A 22,562-nucleotide genomic window follows, 5' to 3' on the forward strand; every position below is an offset into this window, starting at 1 on the left:
AGGAAATGAACGCTGACACCACAGGTCTGCACAGCATTACTAGGAAATACATTTAGTCTAACATTACAATTACGCTCAAACCATAGCTGAACATCCTGACAACTTGCAGTTTGCTTAAAAAATCCATAATTTAACATTTAACGCATTTGGCGAAAGCTATATCCAAAGTGACTTGCAATGTATTCCAGGTACACATACATTATCTCAGTTTGTGTTCCCTTTATCTTGGCGATGCTAGTGCTATTCTCTACTAGCTGAGCTACAGGAACAAATGCGTTAAGAAGCATAGAGCAAGCAAATCACGTCCATTCTTAAAGATAAGGTTGGTTTTATCTTTATTTATTTAGTGAAAGTTTGTAGCTTGTCTGTACACGGCAAAACCCATTTACTTAATCGGCAAAATGACGAACTACATATTTCCTCACATTACGTTCAAAGGTAGTTCTTGTTTTAAGACGGAGGAAGGAGAAACAAAACTAAATTCAGAGAACTGTCATCTGAAACCACACACCCATATTCTATTGACAGATAAATGCAGAGGACACGCATACATACATATGCACTCTGATATGAGCCACTGAAACAACCTTCTCCTGTGTCAAATCCTCAAAACATGGTGAGAGAAAAAAGACAATGAAACATGTAAAGCAACAGTTTCATACACAGATATGAAAATTCTCTCATTATTGACTCGCCTTCATTTTCTGTTGAACACAAAAGTAGCAGTTCATCACATGGGCATGCTCCTCATTCAAATCCATTGTGTGATTTTGGAATATTTTATAAAATAATAGGACACAAATATTATGGATTAATATTTAATAGAATATTTATTTAATAATTTGCTGTTTTTAAAGTGTGTTAAAATACTTAAAAATCCAAGAAATATATGACTAGTCACGAGATTAGTTATGAGGCATGCAAGAACCAATGAGACATTATCATCAAATTATTGTATTATTATTATTATTAAATTGTCATCATATTTGAAATTAGTGCTTTTATGTGCTTGTTTGGTTTCAATTTCGCTAAATAAGCTCGAATAAATAATAGTTTTATCTCACAAACCGTTTCACTTCAGAAGACATTTACTAACCGACTGAAGTAACCGGGCTTACTTTAATGATGAATGGATGTTGCTTTTTGGAGCTTTTAAGGTAAAACATGACGTTCAAATGCCAAGAACAGGCTATTTGGTTTAATCATTTGTAAATATAATGTCATATGTGACCCTGGATCACAAAACCAGTCTAAAGTAGCACGGGAACATTTTTGGTAAAAGCCAAAAATTATTTATTTTATGCCAAAAATCATAAAATATCACACCTTTGAATGTAGCGATTTGCCAATCAAAATCAAGTATTCCAGAGCACCGTGTAAGATAACACGGCCATATAACATTAGTTTGTGTTCAACTGATAAAAGTCACAAACATATGGGACAGTATGACAGTGAGTAAATCATGAGAGAATTGTCATATTTGGGTGAACTGTTCCTTTAAATGTAGTGGTTTGCTCTCTAACACACGGTGACAGAGAGTAAAACAGATGTAAACACAGACACGGTGGAACTGGGACATTGTGCTACAGAAGTAAAGAGGCTCCTCATTGGTCCACAGAGAACTCAATGACTCAAAGATTGTCATTTTCTACTATTTTGGATGAGAAAGCATTTGTATAAAAACTGGTTACACAATTACTTACTCACATTACAACCTTACGTATAATATTTTGATCTTAAAGTCATTAAAACTTTCAGGTTATCGTCTATGGACCAGAGTCGGATGCCTCACAGCTGTATAAAGGAAAGGCCAAAATGAAGGGGCAAACCTGGTTGGAGGTGGCTGATTCAGCAAAAGGAACATTGGTGACTGGGGTCGTAGCCGACGAAACAGTGGAAGTGGTGGCACCGTGCATCATGGGAACTTTTTTCAGGCGAGTCAGACAAGAAACAAGGGAAGGGGTGGAGGGGAGGAGGAATGTTATGAGTACCATGACATAATACGCCAGAGGAATAGGCTGAGTCATGGCAACTACGTTTTCATGTACTGCAAAGATGATGTCTTCACTCGAGAACAAACATGCAAACAAAACTTAAAAACATACCATTTTATTCCATTGTGTTTTAGCTTCGAGAGTTTTATCTGATTACAGTTACACTGAGATAAAACCATATAGCAACCTCTAATGGGCAAAACAAAAACATGGCCATCATCAAAATCATCACTCCGATCAGACAATCTGAGTGTTATATTTTGATGTAGGCCCCAGACCATAAAAAGTGAACAAGCATAAACATAATACATTCCCATTCAAATAAATAATATGACACTTCTTTGATGTTTTTTGGGATAACCTGGTTTTTCGAAACCATAAATATGATTGAATTAATTGAATTTAGGATCTATTAGAATCAAATATCATATAGAAAGATAAAGGTCATATTACATGGAAAACTGCAAATGAATACAGCATGATGTGTACAGAAAGTGCACTGAAGATGTCAAATAATGGCAAAGGAATTAAAAATACAGACATGCTCACAGGCACACACTGGCACGCTCACTGGTTGGGCTTGTGCTTCACTCACTGGTTCTAATGTCCTGACAGAACTGATTTCAATGTTACCCAGCTAAATAAAGGTCATTAACGGACAAATCGACCGCCTATGGCCACAGAATTGTTGTAGGAATTTGTAGAAGGGTATTTTATGCTTTCTAAACAGGAAAAGAATGTGTGTGCATGTAGCGAGGGGACCTAGGCTCTACCCTCACCAGTATGTCCAGGCCCTGACAGGTAACGGCTTTGGGGGGCCCTGCAGCTGGTCCAGTCCCGCCTCTCCCAGCGGCCCTCTGTCATGGGGCCGGGGGGTTTGAAAAGGCCTATAATAGATTTAAGGGAGTGAGGAAGAGGAGAGGATAAAGAGGAAAAGGGCAAAAAAAGAAAAAGGAACCAGTCTGAATGAGTCACGCTGAAGGCTTTAGCCTTGATTGTGCCCTCACTGTGCCCTCAGTTCCACACGCAAACAAAACCACACACGCACGCATGCACAAACTCATACAACATCACACAAAGAGCCACAAAAATGAGCAAATGATAAGAAGCCGTGAAAGGTTGGGTGTAAACACGGAAACAGACAGGAGAGGATCAAAGCTCTCGCTTGACAGACTCGACTAATAATGAAAATAATCTGCAGTAAAAATCTTGTAATGTCGGGTTATGAAATATATAAAAAAGGTGTTTCTTCAACTATAGACACATCAGGACATTTAGAAAATACATTTCTGAAATAATGAACAATCCTTAACATTATTGTGGACATCACAATGTTATTTTTGCTATTTAAAAATAACAATTCCATGTTGTTTAATATCATAATGTGGTGAAAATGACAATGATGGAAATGACATTTGAAACATTTTTGGAAGAAACAAATTTGACTCTTTTGTCTTGCGAAGGCTAATTTAAAGGATAACATTTTATGTTTCCAAATGATACACAATAAAATATTTCACACTTTTTGCATAATTTAGCAAAATCACAGCTTCAAAAAAATATGATTATAAAATATATTAGGAATATTGATAATTAACTTACATCACATATTTGATCAAGTATGTGCTTCAATGAAAATTTTGTCTCTTTAAGAAATAGAACGAACGTTTAATATTATTTGAAACAAAATATAATAATTTTATGTCTGTAGTGAAGAAAACATCCTATACTGTATGACAGTGCCGGGCCTCTGCAGTTAGTCGTGGATCACCCTCCTGTCTGTCACACATCTAACATGCTGCTGTAAGATAACCTGATCCAGAGAGACCTGGAAGTGACCTACCAATACCTCCAGATGGAGCCATGCAGAACACGGAGCCTGCAGCACCATGCAAGAGCCCAGGAGAAGAGAGGCCGAGGTGGATGAGGGTTGGAAGAGATGAGAAGGGAGAAGGGGGAGTGAATGGATCAGTGAAAGCAGCATGAGAACAAGACAAAACAACTTCAGAGTTAGTGACACACAGCGAGAGAGCGATGACTATCATTATGGGCAACGTGGTGGTGAGATGGAGACACTGACACAATGCAGAGACAAACAGGAAATGAATCACACTGCTAGAAAGGTCCTCACCTGGAGAGATTTTTAGCCTGGATGCCAATCTGTTGTTGTGTTCATGTCTGTCTCATCAGCTAATAATCAAAGGTTCGGACTGAAACTTGCTTTTTTACACAACATGTAAAGCGCATTTAAAGTGATTGTTCACCCAGAAATGAAAATTCTGTCATCATTTACTCAAATCTCTTGTCATTTCAAACCTGTATGACTTTCTTTCTTGTGCAGAACACAAAAGAAGATATTTTGAAGAATGTTGGTACTGTAACTGACCAATGGCGGGACCCATTCACTTCTATTGTATGGACACAAAACCAATGCAAGTGAATGGTTACCGCTGTTGTTCGGTTACCAACATTCTTCAAAATATCTTCTTTTGTGTTCTGCAGAATAAAGATGGGTGAACTATCCCTTTAAAACTAACAGACCAGCTCTCATGAAGTCGGCTGCATAGCAAACCTAACTATTCTCTTGAATCCTCTTTATATGTTGCAGGAGGATTTCTGCTACAATTACTCGTGAAATCTAGTGCTAACTAGGCCTAACAGATTAGCTACCCTGAGAAAACAGTGCACACAGTGCATTTCAGGATGAGAGAAGCTAATGCTCAGGTGCATGAGGAGACAACGAGGGACCGTATGTGTCATGGGACTAATTAGCATGACACGTGCACAGGTGAACTATAGAGAGGAAAAGGGAGCATGTGGGTTTACAGAGAAAAAGATGGCAAGCAGAAAAGTGCTCATATCCTCGTCTAGCCAGGCACTTTGTCTTTACAGTGCTGTATGTATGCAAGCCATTGCAGGAACGATAGGAATCAAAGTAAAAAAAGTGAGAGTTTTTTCTTTTGCCTGCATGGCTCACCTGTGGGAATGAATGCTGGCTGCTGCAGCTGCATGCTGGCCAAAGCCTGCTGGTAGTGGAACATGCTGGGGTTGAAGATGGCAGCCGCGCCGTTGGTCTTCTCCAGGGTCGGTCTCTTTGGTAGCTGTTGCATGGCTCCTGGTGGCAAAGCCTGATGTGATCAAGACGACAAAGAAGAAAAAATAAAGAGAACACATAGGAAGATGAAGGATGGAGAGGGGAGCGTTACAAATGCAACATAATATGTATGGACATTTTTAAGAGACCACTCCCATTTTGCCATTTTCTGCATGTATTGTGGTCATTTCATTCTAGTGTCTGTTAAAATCTAACAAAGGTAGCAATGAGAATAACTGAGCGTGTGCCAAAATACACGAAAACCTGGCTTTCTATTAAATATTATTCTTTTTTAAATCTTCCTAAATACAAAAACATTAGTATTGTGTTGTTTAGATTAGATTCAACTTTATTGTCATTGCACATGTACAAGTACAAGGCAACGAAATGTGACCTCTGCATTTAACCCATCCAGAGAGTAGTGAACACACGCACAGCAAGTGGTGAACACACGTACCCCCGGAGCAGTGGGCGGCTGTCACTGCAGCGCCCGGGGAGCAAGTAGGGGTAAGGTGCCTTGCTCAAGGGCACCTCAGTTGTTACCCGCTGGCCCTGGGAGTCGAACCGGCAACCTTCTGGTCACGAGTCCGACTCTCTAACCATTAGGCCACAACTGCCCCTTTTGGTTCAGAAGAACTTCCTGTTTCCTGTTATATATGCAAGATTTAAAAAAATAATTAGGACTGTCAAACGATTAATCGCATCCAGAATAAAAGTTTGTGTTTACATAAAATGTTTATGTATTTATAATACATATGTATTTCTTAAATATATGCCTATGTGTTTACAAATACAAAATGAATATGCACAATACACAAAGATATATTATATAAACGCAAACATTTATTCTGGATGCGATTGATTGCGATTAATCTAACCTAAAAATAATAATATGAAATAGATGAACACTGAAACCGGATGTGCCTCTGGACCAGTGTTCACATCTTGCGAAGTGGTATTTGTGTATAAAACCATTGCATCTCCTTGTTATTCTGACCCGTTTGTCCCGTTTTCATTTTTTGAAAATATACGCAAATAAAAAACTTCACACCATACCTAATTTTACCACACCTATAAAATTTTTAATTATTAAAAAAATGAATTGTGAAAATAATTAATGTGAAGTGGAGTCTGTAAATGTGATATTTTCCATTTATGTTGTATTATGCGTTTTCCTCTGACTGTACAGGTCTTACTGATTTAAAGAGCATCAGCCAGTATGTGCGACCTTGCAAGGGAAAGAATGATTTGAGAAGCTGAAACTGAGGTAAGGCAGCTTATCTGTCTCTGATAATTAAACCCAGAATGCTCAGAAGTGCAGATGAAGGCACGGCGAGGAGGATGTATGACTGTCTTCTACTCTGTAACTGTGTCTGTATACTGATATGCAAGCCGATAAGAGAAAGGTCAACAGGAAAAAGGATATCTGTGATTTACTGAACTAAAGGATTATGGGTAAGCAGTCGGATCTCATGATTTACATGTGAACTCAATCTCATAATGTGTTCTACTGTATAGAGCTTAACAGTCGGGTTGCAGAGATAAAATTCCCATCCCCAAATCTATTTTAAGCGGACACAAACCTACCATGAGTTCAGATATATATTCTGTTATATTTTTCTGTATCGCCATGACTCAAAGAATGATCTTGACTCTGATTGGTCAATCAGTGAATTCTGCTGTCAAATAGTAAATACTGTTAGTTCAATTTTTTACAAAGGACGGAAAAGGCACTTTACGTCTTGTACTTTTATAATTGTAATGTTTTTTTTATTTTCTCCCTTCAAATGAGATTTTGGAATGTTGGAAGCTAGTTTGTTTAACTCTTTATTGCAAAATTATATGACAATGATATTGAGGAAATGTGAAATGTGCTACTGAAACCCAGGCTGCTGTGAAAGTGTCTGTGGGTCACTATTGCATTCCATATTAATTCTGTTTTATTTTACTTCAAAGAAAATGATCCGTTCAAGCAGAGGTTGTGGCACATGCAAATTAGAAATTAGACAAGAGTAAATAACTTTTTAAAAGAAACAAAAAAAGGGTGAAAGGCTAATGTACTAGATTGAAAGCTGGCTGCAGGCTGCGCTTCAGACGACGTGCTGAGGGCTTCGTGAGCGAGCAGTGACCACATGGCGATGGCAGACCAACGAACGACAGCGGACGAAAGCACGAGACAAGAGAATGAGCCGTGAAGGAACAGATGCAGCTGAGGTTAGAGAATGCTGGGTAATAAGCTCACAGGACAACAATGAGAGCTGTGAGGCTGTAAAGACAATCAGGCAGTGTTCGAAAAGAATGACAGCATGAAGCGAGAGGCAGTCAAACAAAATCAACATATGATAACGCCTCGGTCAAATCAGGTGACTGCTTGAAGCAGGGGAGCAGGTTTATCATAACAAGGTTTTTCCTGCATAGAGAAATTGGAGGCGGCCGCCTCCGTCAAATGTCGTGCCGCCTCAGGCTCTCGCCAAAATTATGTTGTGAGTCTTCACAAGAAATGCTGCGTGCATTTAACAGACTGTCATTTGTAACTGCAGTTGCGACATTACGCCACAGTGGAGGCGCTGTTTCGTTATCAGCACACTGAGGCACTAAAAAGAGTTCCAGAACAAGAGCTAGCTGTGTTTCATGGCTGTTTGTTTTGCATCCAAGTACGTTTAATTTCTTGATATTTATTAAATTAACATGACGTACATCATTGTAATGTCTTTAGCTGTGCAGTTGGACCGTTGAATCAGCGTATACTGTACACAGAGAGTTCGCCAGTATGAACGCACATTGCGTACAGAACGCACACGAATGACTCACTTGAACCGATTCATTTAAACTATTGAACTTTTCAGTCACTAGCGAATATAAGAGATCTTTGAGTCATTTAAAGTGAACCACAGAGAATGCAAAATGTGAATGAGCTTTGCTCATTTAGAAAGACTGGTTAATTCAATTGGCTATTGTGGGCTGAAAAGTTAGTTGAAATGATAAAAAAGCTTTATTTGATTAAAAAACATTTCTGTTTGGTTGAATAAAAGTAATGTTTTATATAATAATTGTCATTTTTATCTAATTTTTTTAGAACTTTTAATATGTCAAAGTCACTTTGGTTAAGCCACTTAAAGGTACGGTAGGCCTACGTGTGTGTGTACAAGATCAGGATGGCACCACCTCCGCCTCATTTTGAGCCAGGAAAAACCCCGCATAAGGTCTTCTCCACATCCGTGCACTGTAAATAAAGCTTTGTAAAAAATTGCGACATGATGAGACTTGTGTGCTGGGGACTGAGATGTTGAAAAATCTAGGCCCGGTTTCACAGACAAGGCCTAGCTTAAGCCAGGACTATGCCTTAGTTGAATTAGCATATTAAGTCGCTTTTATAAAAATGTTTAAAAAAAACATTACTGGTGTGAATCGTAAGACAAAACAATGGCACTGACATATTTTAAGATATGTTAGGGCAAGTTATTTTCTGTTAAGACAGCTCAAACATTTATTTTAGTCTGGGACTAGTCTTAAGCCTTGTCTGTGAAACCGGGCCCTAGAGTTTTCGTAAAGATGTCAAAATATTAAAGGGGAAAAGGGAATTCTGTTTACTCATTGTTCTGAATGTGTTTGACTTTCTATTCTGTGGAGCACAATAGGACAAAAGGATGTGCTGGTCGAATCTAAAGAATGACGACCGAAGCTTTCAAGCTTCATAAAAGATTCAAAGTACCATAATAGTGTCATTAAAAAGTGTCCATATGACTCATTTGGTATATTCCGAGTCTTCTGTGTGAGAAGAGCAAAATGTAAGTTGTTATTAAATGAAGTTATATAGACCACATGTATTATACTTTTGCTTGAAGCTCAAAAGTATTGGTGCCTTATTCTTGAAATTGCTTGAAAAACATGGCAACTACAGACTTCTATCTGAACTTCACATGAAGTCATAAGTGTTTGTAAATGATTGACATTTTGAGTAAATTGTTCCTCTAAAGAGAAATTCACTGTGGTAAGCTTGGGTAAATAGCTGTTAGCTAATGGTGGTTTCCGTTGGAATCAATTGCTTGTTTTTTCCTCTTATCTTTTTCACTTCTGTACTGCAACGCACGCACACTCGAACACACGCACAAGCACACACCTCCCCCCCACACACTCACACAAACATGTCTAGTTTACTATCTCTGTGGGGACAGTCCATAGGCGTAATGTTTTTTATACTGTACAAACTGTATATTTTATCCCCTAACCCTAAAGATCATAGAAAACTTTTTGCATTTTTAGATTTTTAAAAAATATTGTTCTGTACAATTTATAAGCTTTTTTGCCCCTGGGGATCTCAATTTTGGTCCCCACGGTGACACGAGTCCCCATGTGTTGGTGTGCATTCAGGTTTAGGGCCCCACCGGGATATAAACACACGCACGCACACACTCACACTCCTGCAGGGATCTGAATTATTTAACACACTCCTAAACCTCACATTGAAGGTGTGTGGACAGTGAGTTATAAATACATACACCTTCATCTGACACTAGCAGAGCTTATTGAAAATGGGGTGGTGGTCAAAGCTCAGCACCCTGTAAGGTTGCTGGTTCAAGCCCTGAAGGATGAGCCATCACCATCGTGCACTCTTAAGCAGAGCACTCAGGTCTCTCCACAGGGACTGTCCCTGAAGTAATCGTTTTGGAAATCATCAAATAAAATGACTGCTTGCTTACTAAAATGTCCAAGTATGAGTTTCAAAATGGCCAGGGTTATACGTATCAGTACACCGATTAACCACTTATTGAGAAAAAGAACACAATGAGAGTTCTCCAAATCTCTTTTTTAAAGGAAAAGGAAATTTTCCCTTTGAAAAGAATTTGTAAAATGTTTTTGTTCCTTTCACTCATCAAGATCTTCATGTTAGATTAAAAATGCTGACTGCAGCCGTGACTATGTTCACAATTGACCCTTCGCTAAGCCCCGCCCTCCTTAGTTACTGTTGCTACGCCTGTCAAGCTTTCACGCCTGGCAAGTATATTACAGTGTGTATGCACCGGTGTCAGACATTCCCAAGGAGATAATTAGTAATTTTTGGCGAACATGTGACATATCTGAGAGAGCAAGACAAAAGGGACTGCAGTGTGCATTCGAGGGATATATCCACGACATAATATGCAACCGATTAGAAAATAATTTAATCAAAATTGAAGCTAAAGCCTATGAATGATAACATTCTCCCGCTTATATTTTAGTAGCGCGCCAGGCTACTGCTCACACGTTGTGGGTCTAATCTACGCCTTGGACCTGGCAAGAGCCAGAGATGCTGAGCTGAGCCACACATCATCAACAACACAAACAAATTTCCGTCTTGCCTTTAACCATCTTATTTTACGTTCAAATATATGCATTATGAACAAAGAACCGTCATTATTTCCAAGCAATGATGTGCTGAGTTAGCTAGCTAGCTAACATTAGCGTGCTCTTACCTTGGAGCAAACATAGGTGTTTTGTTAATCCTGTCGACCTTTAGTGGGACATTCTAAAACGCTTAACGTGAAAAACGCTTAACGTACCTAAACAGCGATAAAGGAAAACCAAGTTTCTGTCAAATTTTACTTCTAATAAACACTTGCTGTTGTCAAAAGAACGAGCTCTTGGTCCGCGGATAAAGTGAATATCACGTTAAGCGTTCTCACCATAGAAGTCCATTATAAGAGAAAACATCTTAACGTGGCTTAGACAAATTTCTGTCATTTTAGTTGTAATTAATACTTCAAAAGCCACCGTGCATTGTGTTAAAAAGTGCAGTAGGGGCTTCTTGCTTCTTGTCTTGCCCCTGTCTGAAACCAATATTAAGAAATGAGGCTGAAAGGCAATAAAGTTGCTAACTCCTGGCTTCAGTGTTGTTACATCGAGCTGAAAAACCTGTGGAGCAAACTAGAACAAAACAGCACAAATGTTTCTAAAAGCTCTGATAAAAAGGGACAGAAATATAAATGAGACGATACAGTGCGTTGTTTGGCTACGTTACGCCACGTTAAGCTGTTTCCTTATAATGGACTTCTATGGGGGAGAAAACGTGATATTCACTTTATCCGCAAGAACAAGAACTTGAACAAGAGCTCGTTCTTTTGACAGCAGCAAGTGTTTAATTCAAGGAAGGTTTGACAGAAATTTGGTTTTCCTTGATCGCTGTTTAGGTACGTTAAGCGTTTTTCACGTTAAGCGTTTTAGAATGTCCCACATTTAGTTGTGAATGAAGCCTTCCACACTGCTTGATCCACGTCCGACATTTCTCCCCTTGGGTTTTAGGTTTCGGGAAGGGAAAAAATTCCACCACCCCGTCCAAACTTTTAGGATACTGGCTATCAGATTCACACAATCCATAGGCACGACGCTTCGGCATGTTTCCCTCGCTCGAAAGCTTGACAGACCTCCCGCGCCTAGTTACGGTTGCTAAACCACGATTGGCCTGTGGCGGTTTTCGGGCGTGGCTTAGCGAAGGGTCAATTTGGCACAGCCATAGGCACATGGTCAAGTGATATTTAATAATTTTTCTTTTTTAAACTAGTTCTATTAGAAAAACAGTCCATGGCATGCAAACAGTAACAGAATACTGCTATGCAAAATAAAAAACAATCAGCTATGTGTGACGCCAAAGTCCCTTTAGGGAAGTCGGCATACTCGGTGGCAATGTTTACAACACCTCCGGGCAGCTATTTTAGTCACACAAGACAGATATCTCTAAAAAAGCTGGCTAAAGACAACAATTAAATCACATATTTCTGATCAACACTTCAATAAATAAAAGAGTAGCAGTACCATAAATTTTGTTTAAGCTCAAATTGTGCCAAAACACATTTTTTCAAGGTCGCTTTAGCTAATGCACATGCGCACAGTTTGGCAAGTGCCAGACCGTACAGAGCCCCTCCCCAGAGAATCATGGAGTGTCGAATCCCTCTTTATGCTGGAAGGCGGGACTTCCTTGATTAGAGGATTTCCCCCCATTCATAGTAAAGGCATTGGGGCATCTTGTTAATATCTATTATGTGTGGTGGTGAACAGTGAGACAGTAACTTGGAGAAGACATCATTATAGACCCCTTTTGCGTCGACGTCACGCTTACGTCACGGCATTAGCTGGAGGCAAAACAAAGCGAAAGCTGGAGGCGGCCAATACAAACCAGCACAGATTCGGCTACATAAGGAGTTTAAAATATCTTCTTATTGTGTTGTGTAGTGCCTCAATTGACAGAATACAGTCTCCAATTTGATATTTTAACACATAACGTTACCTGCTGTCATTGCCAGACAAAAACACTGACGACAGCTGTAGTTAAACACAATAAAACGAGCGGACTTAACAGAAACAATAATCAAATGTATTAATCATAATAAATAATCAAAAATACTGTCTTTTGTTGGTGTGGATAATGATTTGGGTATGTGTCTAAAAATATCTCATATGCCCACCTAATCAGTAACTGGGGAACACGGTTATTTTTCACGTAGCGTTAACTTTTGAACGCATTAGGGTATGCTAGCTAACTTTGTTAGTTATACAACTAGCAGTTAACTATCGGCCAGAAACTAAACATAAAGGAAACTGTTTGTCATCTCATTTTCTTTAGTTGTCACAAGTGCATTAGTATAAAGGGAGAGGGAACAGTGAGAAGGCTCATGTTATGTGTCAGGTTTGTGTTCAAGTAAATGCATTTGCTAACGTTTGCCACTGTTAGTACATGCAGGCATCTATAGATGTATACGCTCTCAGTTTATCTTTACTGTACACGCTTGGTTTCTCTGTCTGGTAGGTGTAGATGTCAGGCCACTTAACTGGAGGTAATCCTGTCAGTTCGTCCCTGGATCCATTGAGTGAGCGTGTACAGGTCGGCCAGGTTCCTTGCGTTAAAGTTAACTTTCTCAAAAACAACCGTGGTCCTAGACAGTGAGTGACCTTCTCTAGTCATTGTCAAAAGCAAGCAAACAAAACGTGCTACCTAGCATTAGTAATGCGGTCAGGGGGATCTTTCTTCCTCCACCTAAGCTCCAAAGCTCCTGGAGCACAACTTGCTATCAGCATTAAACTAAACTAAAGCACCACCGCTAAGAATGTCTGTAAGATGATGTCTTGCCCCACTCTTTATGGTTTCATACAAAACAAGTACATCACCTTCAGTACTGGGACACACAGAAAGGTGGGTCGTAGAGATAATGCGTGTCACACTATAATACGTTTGTTATAATGGGAGAATTAGGGCTTGTGATGTCATTGTAATGGGACCTCTGAGTGACTCACCATGGCAGCAGCGTTCTGGCTTGCCTGGTGCTGTGCCGCCTTTATCCGGGCCTGCAAGTGAGCCGGGGGATGAAAGTACTTGCATTTGTCGCGAGTGCAGCGGCCCTTGATGTAATCCATGCAAACAATGACAGAGTTCTCGCTGCCGTCCACCATGGCGGCTTCCATTGGGTGGGCGTAGCGACAGTCATTCTCCCCCCGTGTGCAGTTTCCTCGCTGGAATTCTCGACACACCTGGGAAGAGGACGGAAGATGTTTGTAACTACAGTAAGATTAAAATTGCAGTGATTAGCCAAAATAATAAATACTTTAAATATTAGTCAGGCAGTTTTCTTTTTTCTTTTACGACACATATTTTAAGACTGGACATAAACAGAGACCCCAACACTCTACCAATAACAAAAGTAATATTTTCCCCTAACAACAACCATTAATATCAAGATCAAGAGATTTTCACTGCGTTTAACACCTCAAGCTTGTCTGTGCGAACATGTTTCTGCGTTGAGTTTCCGTTGCCCATGGCGATGCCGGTGGGGCTCCCCGGGACCAGCACGGGGGCACTGGGCAGAAGTTCGGGCATGAGGCTGATGCCCGGGCTCATGTGACTCAGGTACGGGCTGAAAGCCATGCTCGGACTGTTGGCCAATGACGGTGTTACTGGGAAAGAGGTCTGGATGAAAGAGACAGAAGAGCAATATCGGATCATAAAGCCAACAGACACAGCGATGATTCAAATGTTATTGGTTACTAAAATAAGTGATCTTACTATGGGCTGCAGCTGAGCTCCAGGCAACATAAACTGCATCTGCTGGGCCAGCATGGCGGCGGCGGTCTTCTGCTGGATTAGGTTGTTCCTGCCGTTTATCTCCAGCTGGGTCTTCAGATGAGGTGGGGGATGCAGGTACTTGCAGTTATCACGTGTACAGCGTCCCTAGTTGGGTTGAAGAGGGAGACACAGAAAGACAGAGATATAAAACGCAATGAATCTCGGCTCGTAAATGATCGGAGATATGTGACAGGAAGATAAGGGTTACGCGATTGAGAGGATAAATTAAATGGAAATCCCTGGATATTTGACTGTGCCGATTTTAGCTTTCCACAACAATGGAAAGATCCAAAAACGTATTAAATAAAAAAACAGCAAAATCTCAAGAGCGGCAGAAATGTTTTTACAAAGGTCTGAGTTTAGAGGAAACGGCTCTATGTGGGCTAAAGAAATGACAGTGCTTAGGGACCAACCGAAACATTTTCACTACTTCCAAATGAATTGAAAGTGACAGTTCTGTGTGTTTGGCTTTCTGCATCTACAATCTGCCCGTCTGTACAGCGTCTGGCTTTTCATAGAGTTTAACACGTTCACACTACATATGGGTCAGACATATACCATGATGCTCATCATCCAGCTGTCTGAGCAACAGACACGGTTAAACAGACACACCTAATGATCTCGAGCGAGGTCGATTAGCAGCGAAACAAACTCAATGAACCTTCAAGGTAACGTCATTAGTTCTGCAATGCGAAAGACACCATAATAACCCTGTTGGGAAAGATTAAGCTCCCTCATTCCTACAGTTACACACTACTGCAGTCACGTTTAATTCCATCAATGCATCATGGGATTGGAATTCATTGCCTTTAAATCAAAGTTCTTTCATATCTCTAAAGAAAAAAGAAATGGAAGAAGCATTTTTGATACCAAGTTGTCATGATACCAGATTTCCATGACACGATTATCGTGTCCAAACGAATTCGCAAAAACGATATAACCTCGATATCTATTTAAAAAGTGTTTAAACTGATGCTAATTAAATTAATCTTTAATTTAGTTTGTTTTTATTTTCGCTTGTTGGTTAATGAATTACTTTTAATATATGAAAGCAGGGAGACAGAGAGTTTGTAACCATTGTGGCTCTATGGAGTACCTCAGAGATTACGTATCTTTGTAGGCCAACCCGGAAGTTAGCGCCGCGCTGGTTCCCTTAACCGTAAGCCTATGCATTTTTTCCATAGACTTTTGGAAGATTGCAAAAACTAAGATCTTTGATTAACAAATGTTCATGATGTTTACATGATTTGTCTATCAAGGCAATCTATTTTTGAAGCCTAAATACAATCGGCAGAAGTAAAAAGCTAACACAAGGCTATAAACAGACCCTATGGTCGCTTGCTATCAACGTCACCACCACCAAGCCTCCGAAACTTTATTAAAAACCTGTTCTCTGCTAAGTAATTCCTCCGTAAATGAACCCCAAACAATGTTTTTAGAGATTTGTGCCCATGTTACATTATTTAGAGATTTATGTGCATCTAACGTCCCCGCCAAAGGATGTAGTTGCTTTTAGCAACCTGTTAGCAACCGCCATTTTAAAGACACAATAAAGATTTTAAAATCACAAGCGGGTTGTAACTGGCGTGTTTTATGTCATAGATTAAAACGTGAAAATATTTAGAGGTTTTGTTAACCACAGACCTTACTTCAGGTGATTTACCAAAAATCCGTTCAAAAAACCCATAGACTTTGGGTCCTAAAATGCTAACTCGCTTCTGGGGTTTGCATACAAAAATATGTCATCTCTGAGCTACTCTATAAACAGGTGCTGAATTATTTACAATTTTACTATATCAATTATTGTGGTTTTAATATCAATATCGGTTATTGACAACTCTGGTGTATTGTGACACCACTAGTACCAAGTGGTTAATGCTGTTAAGCATTATTCCAGTAAAAAAACCCAAAGGATTTTATGTTGACTTAAAAGACAGTGTAACTGACACAAATTCAGTTCCTTAAAAAAAACTTGCAACATACAGACTTCAACTGCTTACAAAAAACAGGGTATGACGCATCTTTAATGCATTCAGATCTTTGAAGGAGACGGGGATAAAACCCATCTTACTGCTCTTAAAGATGACATGCTCTGTCAGTACGCATGCATAGGCAATAATAACTTGAATTGCTTCAAAAACCTGTAAAAACATCCTTGGACAAGAGTGTTTTCTTACTTATTCATGCCATCACAGCTTCTAATGAGGTGTTAAGCTTCCAAACCAAGCTGAGCTGCTTAACATGAAACACAGGGTTTCAACATGAAGAAATCTGAACCATGATGGAACTGGAATGCATGGAATTTGTGGAATGACGGATCCAAATGGGATCTGTGGAACGCTAACCGTTCTGCTGGAACGTTAAAGGTCACGCCATCTAAACGAGATGTGTAACTGTCCACCAGCTACAGCAATTAAAACACTTCTGTCCTCAGCAGCAGCCTCCGGCCGGCTTTTAACAGTGATGAAGTCTTAACCAAATTTGAAGTGAGAGAACGTGGGGGTGTCTCTTTGCTGGCCAGTGTGACGAGGTGCACTTAATGGAAATGAAAGTGGGTGTCTGAAGTGTCAGCGTTCAGGAACAGCGTGATGGATGGGTGCAGTGATGTTGAGGACTTGGAGATGTTACACCGTCCCACTGTTGCACCATTCAATGAAACACCCACACGCTCAGATCTATCTGAGGCCAACCTCACATAACCAGACCTCTGACTAACTGGCGTGAGGTCTGATCCACAAAACAACTTATTTTGGATCTACCGACATAAACAGGAAGAGTCTGACAAATCCAACCAACAATTTTCATTTTCTTGCCACCTTGGGGTAGGTTTATCCGAAATAAAATTCATCACAGCAACCACTGCACATTAAATACAATGTATTAACAGAGATCGTTCACCTAAAAATAAAAAATAAATCTTCATTTATACACCCTTATGTTGTTTAAAACACAAAAGAAGATATATTGAGAAATGTCTGTGGTTTTGTGTCCGTACAATGGAAGTCAATGGGGCCAATGTTGTTGTACCGCAGAAGAAAAACAAGTCATACAGGTTAGGGAAGACGTTAGGGTAAGCAAATGAGGAAAATATTGTAATTTCTTTGAAATATCACTTTAAGAACACACTTGTGACAGTAAAAAATAAAAACAAGACCCACACAAGGACCTACACAGCTGTGCTCAACACTGTAAATTGTGTGCCTTGACACTTGTACATTTCTCTCGCACGCCGACACTGAGAGCAATTGCATCAGCGGTGTTGTGGGAGTGTGTGGGTAATGAGCAGACCATCTCAGAGGAGCAGACAGGTGAACCTGCCAAAGCACACATGAGAAGCAAGCCTTACATTCTGGAAGACACAGAGAACAGAGCGCTCGTTCAAACAGTACACTGGGATACAGAAAGCACGATGTAAAAACACAGAGAACCGCGCTGGGGGATCAGAGTCCCAACGAGCAGAAAAAGAGGAAGAAATGAAAAGCTGTAAGTCATGTCATGTAGGATGGACTAGGTCAGGGATCTCCTCAGCGTAGTCATGGTAACACACCCGGCAACCGGGAGTAAGTTTTGCCTCATACTGTCTCCTCACTAATGATTGGACGGAGGGAGAGAGGGAGAGGGATGAAGAACAAAAGAGAGAATGTACAAATGAAGAAAGCAGACTGAATAGCTTTTCAAACCACAATACTCTCTGATAAAATCTCTGCCCTAATGGTTTACATAATAGTGATCTTCCTTTGTCAAAATGCATATTCTTAAAGAGGTCTTTTAGGAGTATTGTATTTTTCTCAAATAAAATCAACCAGATCAGGGAGATCGGAGACATTTAATTATAGATTGGAGTCTACAGGCTTACCAGTAATGACAAGAAAATCAACCGGTAATCTTAGCCAATGTGTCATGTGCCTAAAATGCTATAATTTAACTTTACACAACCATTCTTCAACTCAATTTTCTTCCTTCACACTCAGAATTAAATGGTTTGTTTGCCTACGATACCTATTCTATTCTACATTGTATTCCATTATATAGCCGTGTAACAAATTAAAAGACCATTTCAAAATTATTTTGAGTTTTTCCTGAATTTACTATTTACAGGTGTGTGTTAAGGTAAAATGATCATTTTGTTTCATTCTGTGAACTACTAACAATATTTCTCCCAAATTTCAAATAAAAATATTGTTTATATTTACAGAAAATGAAAACTGCAGAAACAGGTCAAAATAACAGAAAAGATGCTCTGTAATTTTCCAGACCTCAAATACTGCAAAGAAAACAAGTTCATAATTTATTTTAAACAATAAAACAGTACAGGTATTTATTAAAAGTTCAATAATTTTTGTCTTGTCATGCTGTCAGTCTTTCACATTTTTGTTGGATGACTTTATGTCACTCCTGGAAATTATATGTTGTGAATTTTGTATGTACATAATTTATTTTATGATTGGCTGACCATCACATATTGCCAAAAGTCACACAGTATATCAGGATGTGGTATTTCTTGACTATTTCAATGTCTACAGTTCAATTTTTTGTATAGAAAACCTTGTTTTTTACGCTATCTTCCCATTCAATTTACAGTACTTCCCGGAAAAAAGACTCCATTTATTTGTTCCATTTTCTAAAAATACGTTTTATCTCATGTGAATAAGATGTAGCCAATGACAGTTTAAATACTTGCTCATTTAGTTTTTGACAAAAGACTTTGCCAGCACCAGCGCTATATCAATACCTGCATTACATTTACACAGACTAACTGAATGAGTAATTTATGTGTCTCTAATAGGTTTTCAAGCTAAACCAAATAGGATTAATGGTCGATGAATAAAAAGCAAAACCTTGTGCATCAGGGGTAGAAGGCAGAAAGAAGGACACAGTAGCAACCATTAGGGGATGTCGATAAATTAGCAGAGAAATGAAGGCGTAGAGGAGAGAGAGCAATGGAGGGTGGAGGGGGATGAGATTGGGTCTAGAGATAAATAATAATAATAAGCTATTTAAAAAAACACAATTTTACACAATTCCAACAGTTGTTTGCCCTTTTATCATCATTCATAATTCAGATATATGGATGATACATATATATTATGTGTATACATTTCATATTTTTATAAAATATAAAAATAAAAGCACCCGATAATATAAGCACGCCTTTTTGACAAAAAAAACGTATCCTATATTGATTATATACATTTTATTTAGACAACGTACATGTTACTCAAGAAATAGGGGTTTGCTCAAATCCCAAGCCTTAAATTTCCATGATACTTGCCTAGCCATGGACTATTAAAAACACATACACACACACATCAAAAAGGAGAAAACTGTAAGAGGGAAAGTACTGTGACCTCCATCTTTCTCTCATTTTTTTATCTAGCTTTTCTTTCCCTCCCTCTCAGTCATAACAGCTATCTGACCCTGAGTTTTAAGACAGTGGTGGCCTTTCTCTTCTGATATCATAAATATTAAACAATTGGATGTACACGGGTCCCAGCTGACAACTGTAACAGTATTCAGTGGACAACTGTATGCGTCCGACATTGTTGCTAGGCCTCGTCTAGATTCTCTCACTCCTCCTGATCTCCCCCACACACATGCTGCACAGAGCCAAAAAATTACCAAATAATACATTCTAGCTCAATAAAAGAGACAGCTGCTGCACTCGGACAGAGAGGGCCTTGTTTGAGGCTTTGCTACACATTAACACATATACAGAGACGTACACAAGCAAACACATTTGTTGTGATCACAGCACAATGCTCAGAGCGGTGGGTATTTCGAGTCATGAATGACCTACAGGTTTAGAGCGCTTGGAGCTGTTTACCGACATATCAGAAGAAAACATAAAGCAAACATTTGAGCTTCTCGTCTACAAATAGTGAGAAAATTCTGTTTATGTGTAGAACACTGCATTGACCTCTTATTGATATTTCTAGAATGCAGTTTTCTTTCTGTGATGACATTTTCCCTATTGAAACAAGACTGAACTGGGACATGTCAAAGTCTCTTTAAATAGCCAATAGACTTTAGTGTTTGTCAGAGTCATGAACATGGTGTAATAGTCAGACTCAGAAGTAAGAGGAATTGGGGAGGGACATTAAGACAAGACACAGTATTATTGGATAAAATTAGTTTGTGCAAGATGAGTCATCAATATTTTATTTCTGTCTCTGTTTTCAGAGACTTCAAATTTTAGAAGACAATTTTGCCAAATTTTACAACAATTTTGTGAATTTTAGAATGGAGTCTCTATGAGTCATGTAAAGAAATCCATGACTCATAAACCCATTTAAGGTCCAGTGTATGAAATTTAGCGGCATCTAGCAGTGAGGTTGCGAATTGTATCCAATGGCTCAGTCCACCCCTCCCTTTCGAAGTGCTGTGCCACCGTAGTGCTAAGATGTCGTCACGTTTTCATTTCATTGCGGAAAGAGATAATGTAATTTACGAAATGCACTCTGTAGAGCAGTTTGTCTGTTTAGGGCTACCGTAGAAACAACAGGTCTTTATACACCTCTGAAGACATAGTAATGTCTATTATATTGCATTTCTGTCAATAGATTCTCCAAAACAATTACACACAAAGTACAATATGTTGTTACCATACTGTTTGTGCATATACCGTGGTAACAGCATAGTTTAAACATGTACCATAGTAAAAGCAAGGAATTATTTGTAGTACCATACTATTTCAACACAAGGTACCACCAAATTACTTTTTATTTGCAATTGATCAAGCCATGACCACAGGCTGCAGAGTTTATGCTGAGACAAACATACAGCCAAAGGCTCATTTCAGGGCATCAGCATTCAAGAGATCACTACTCAGCAAAATAACCTGAGGTGTTAAAGTTTATGCGAGTGTAATCAAATCTTTAAATAAATCACATTCTAATAACGTATTAATGGTTAACGTTTGACATTCTGAAATAGTGCATGTGTGTGCGAAGCTGCGTCTGAATTACCTTGAGTGAGTCGAAACAGGCGATGACGCGGCCGTTCTCCACGTGGCAGGTGCGAGAAGGGTGAGCAAACTTGCACTCGGTGTCCGACCGCGAGCAGGCCCCCCGCTGAAACTCTCTGCACACCTCCAGCGTCAGCCACTTGGTGTCGCGGCCCATGGTCACATTGACGGCCATGGCGGTCCCTCGGTGAGTGGCGGGTGAGTGGAGGGCTGGGGTGGGGCAGCCAGGCGTGATAAAGCACAAAGGCAAAAACTGAGCACACTGAGGAGGAGGGAGGGGGGCGATCCTTAGACTACCTGTCCTGAAGTAAGCTAACTCTCTCAGGGACAAAAAGGGGGCATAGTCTGTTGATCAGCCGTGGGGAATTACGAAGAGAACGTAAGATCAGTTTAAAGTCAAGTATACGTGCAGTGAGTATGGAGTGAGAGATATCGGAGAGCTGAGGTGGGGTAGGTCACTGTGACATGCTGTGGTGCATCTTCGGCTGTTGTCCAGGAAAACTAAAAGCAGTACAGAACGGCACTTTGCAGTGGTCGCCACGCTGTCTACGCTGGCCCCTTCGGAGCTGTGGGTTTTATATAGCCCTCTTGCATTGACAGAAACCCTTCTCTAATTTGAGGCATCCAAATACCTGTATCCTGTGGCTGTTGTCGCAACAGTCTCTGAAGATGCTCTCATGTCTTGCGAGGATGGAGACCCAACAGAACGGGATGCCTAAAGACAGCTGATTCAAAAGAGGAAACTAATCGACTGGTGTCCTTGTATTAAAAGGTGAAATGGAAAGCATGCAAAGTTGGACTCCAGGAACAGAGAAATGGGCTGATTGACTGTCAGGGTGAAATATAGCCCGAGCCAAGGCCAAACGCGCACACACACACACACACACACACTCTCAAGTCAGCGGGGATGAGAGCGATCCGAAGCGTAGACCATCCGGGATGGGAGTGCGGAGACAGACGCGAACTGCTGCACCGTCCAGATGAGGCACTTTGTGGTGATGCAAGTCGTCGTTCACTTGAACCGTTTCCTCATTCCTCCTGCTCTTCCTGCGTCCTCTCTCATCGCACCGCTTTGTGGGGGTTCTCGCACACTTCCACGAGTCTTCTAGCCGCAGAAAAACCTGTCTTTCCAAAAACACACAAAAACACAGGCGAAAAATTTAGTACTCGTTCCATAGAAGCACGGCTGAATATTGCACAACATTAGCATTACTTCATAAAACACAAAGTAGAAAATAAAAAGTCACACTAAATAACAAATAAAATGTCTCAGCTGTTTGTTGCAAACCTGTAACTGGGGAATACGGAGGTGAGAGACAAACAGAGCGAGCTTGAAAGCGCATGGCAGAAAGCGCAAGTGTGAGAGCGCAAGAGAGATAAAGGAGGAGTGCAGACGGGCGGCAGGCAGCAATGCAAAGG

General features: G+C 39.9%; 1 protein-coding gene across 6 annotated transcripts in view; it reads right to left on the reverse strand.

Moving 5' to 3' along the window:
• The window catches only part of mbnl3 (muscleblind-like splicing regulator 3), a 40,477-nt gene that overhangs the window by 6,578 nt on the left and 11,337 nt on the right, over positions 1-22,562 (reverse strand). For 2 of the 6 annotated variants that reach the window (XM_057348909.1, XM_057348908.1), the window contains exons 2-6: positions 21,145-22,268; positions 14,120-14,284; positions 13,823-14,023; positions 13,354-13,587; positions 4,972-5,122 (exon numbers count right to left, since the gene is read on the reverse strand). In XM_057348909.1, coding sequence (XP_057204892.1) covers positions 4,972-5,122; positions 13,354-13,587; positions 13,823-14,023; positions 14,120-14,284; positions 21,145-21,318 — 925 coding nt within the window. In that variant the 5' untranslated portion in view covers positions 21,319-22,268. Of the gene's footprint in view, positions 1-1,829; positions 1,925-2,773; positions 2,882-3,837; positions 3,874-4,971; positions 5,123-13,353; positions 13,588-13,822; positions 14,024-14,119; positions 14,285-21,144; positions 22,269-22,562 lie in introns of all 6 variants that reach the window. The other 4 variants (XM_057348905.1, XM_057348907.1, XM_057348906.1 and 1 more) reach the window with 4 other exon arrangements.

The sequence above is a fragment of the Triplophysa rosa genome, linkage group LG13 (genome assembly GCF_024868665.1).
Source record: "Triplophysa rosa linkage group LG13, Trosa_1v2, whole genome shotgun sequence".
Classification (NCBI taxonomy): Eukaryota; Metazoa; Chordata; class Actinopteri; order Cypriniformes; family Nemacheilidae; genus Triplophysa; species Triplophysa rosa.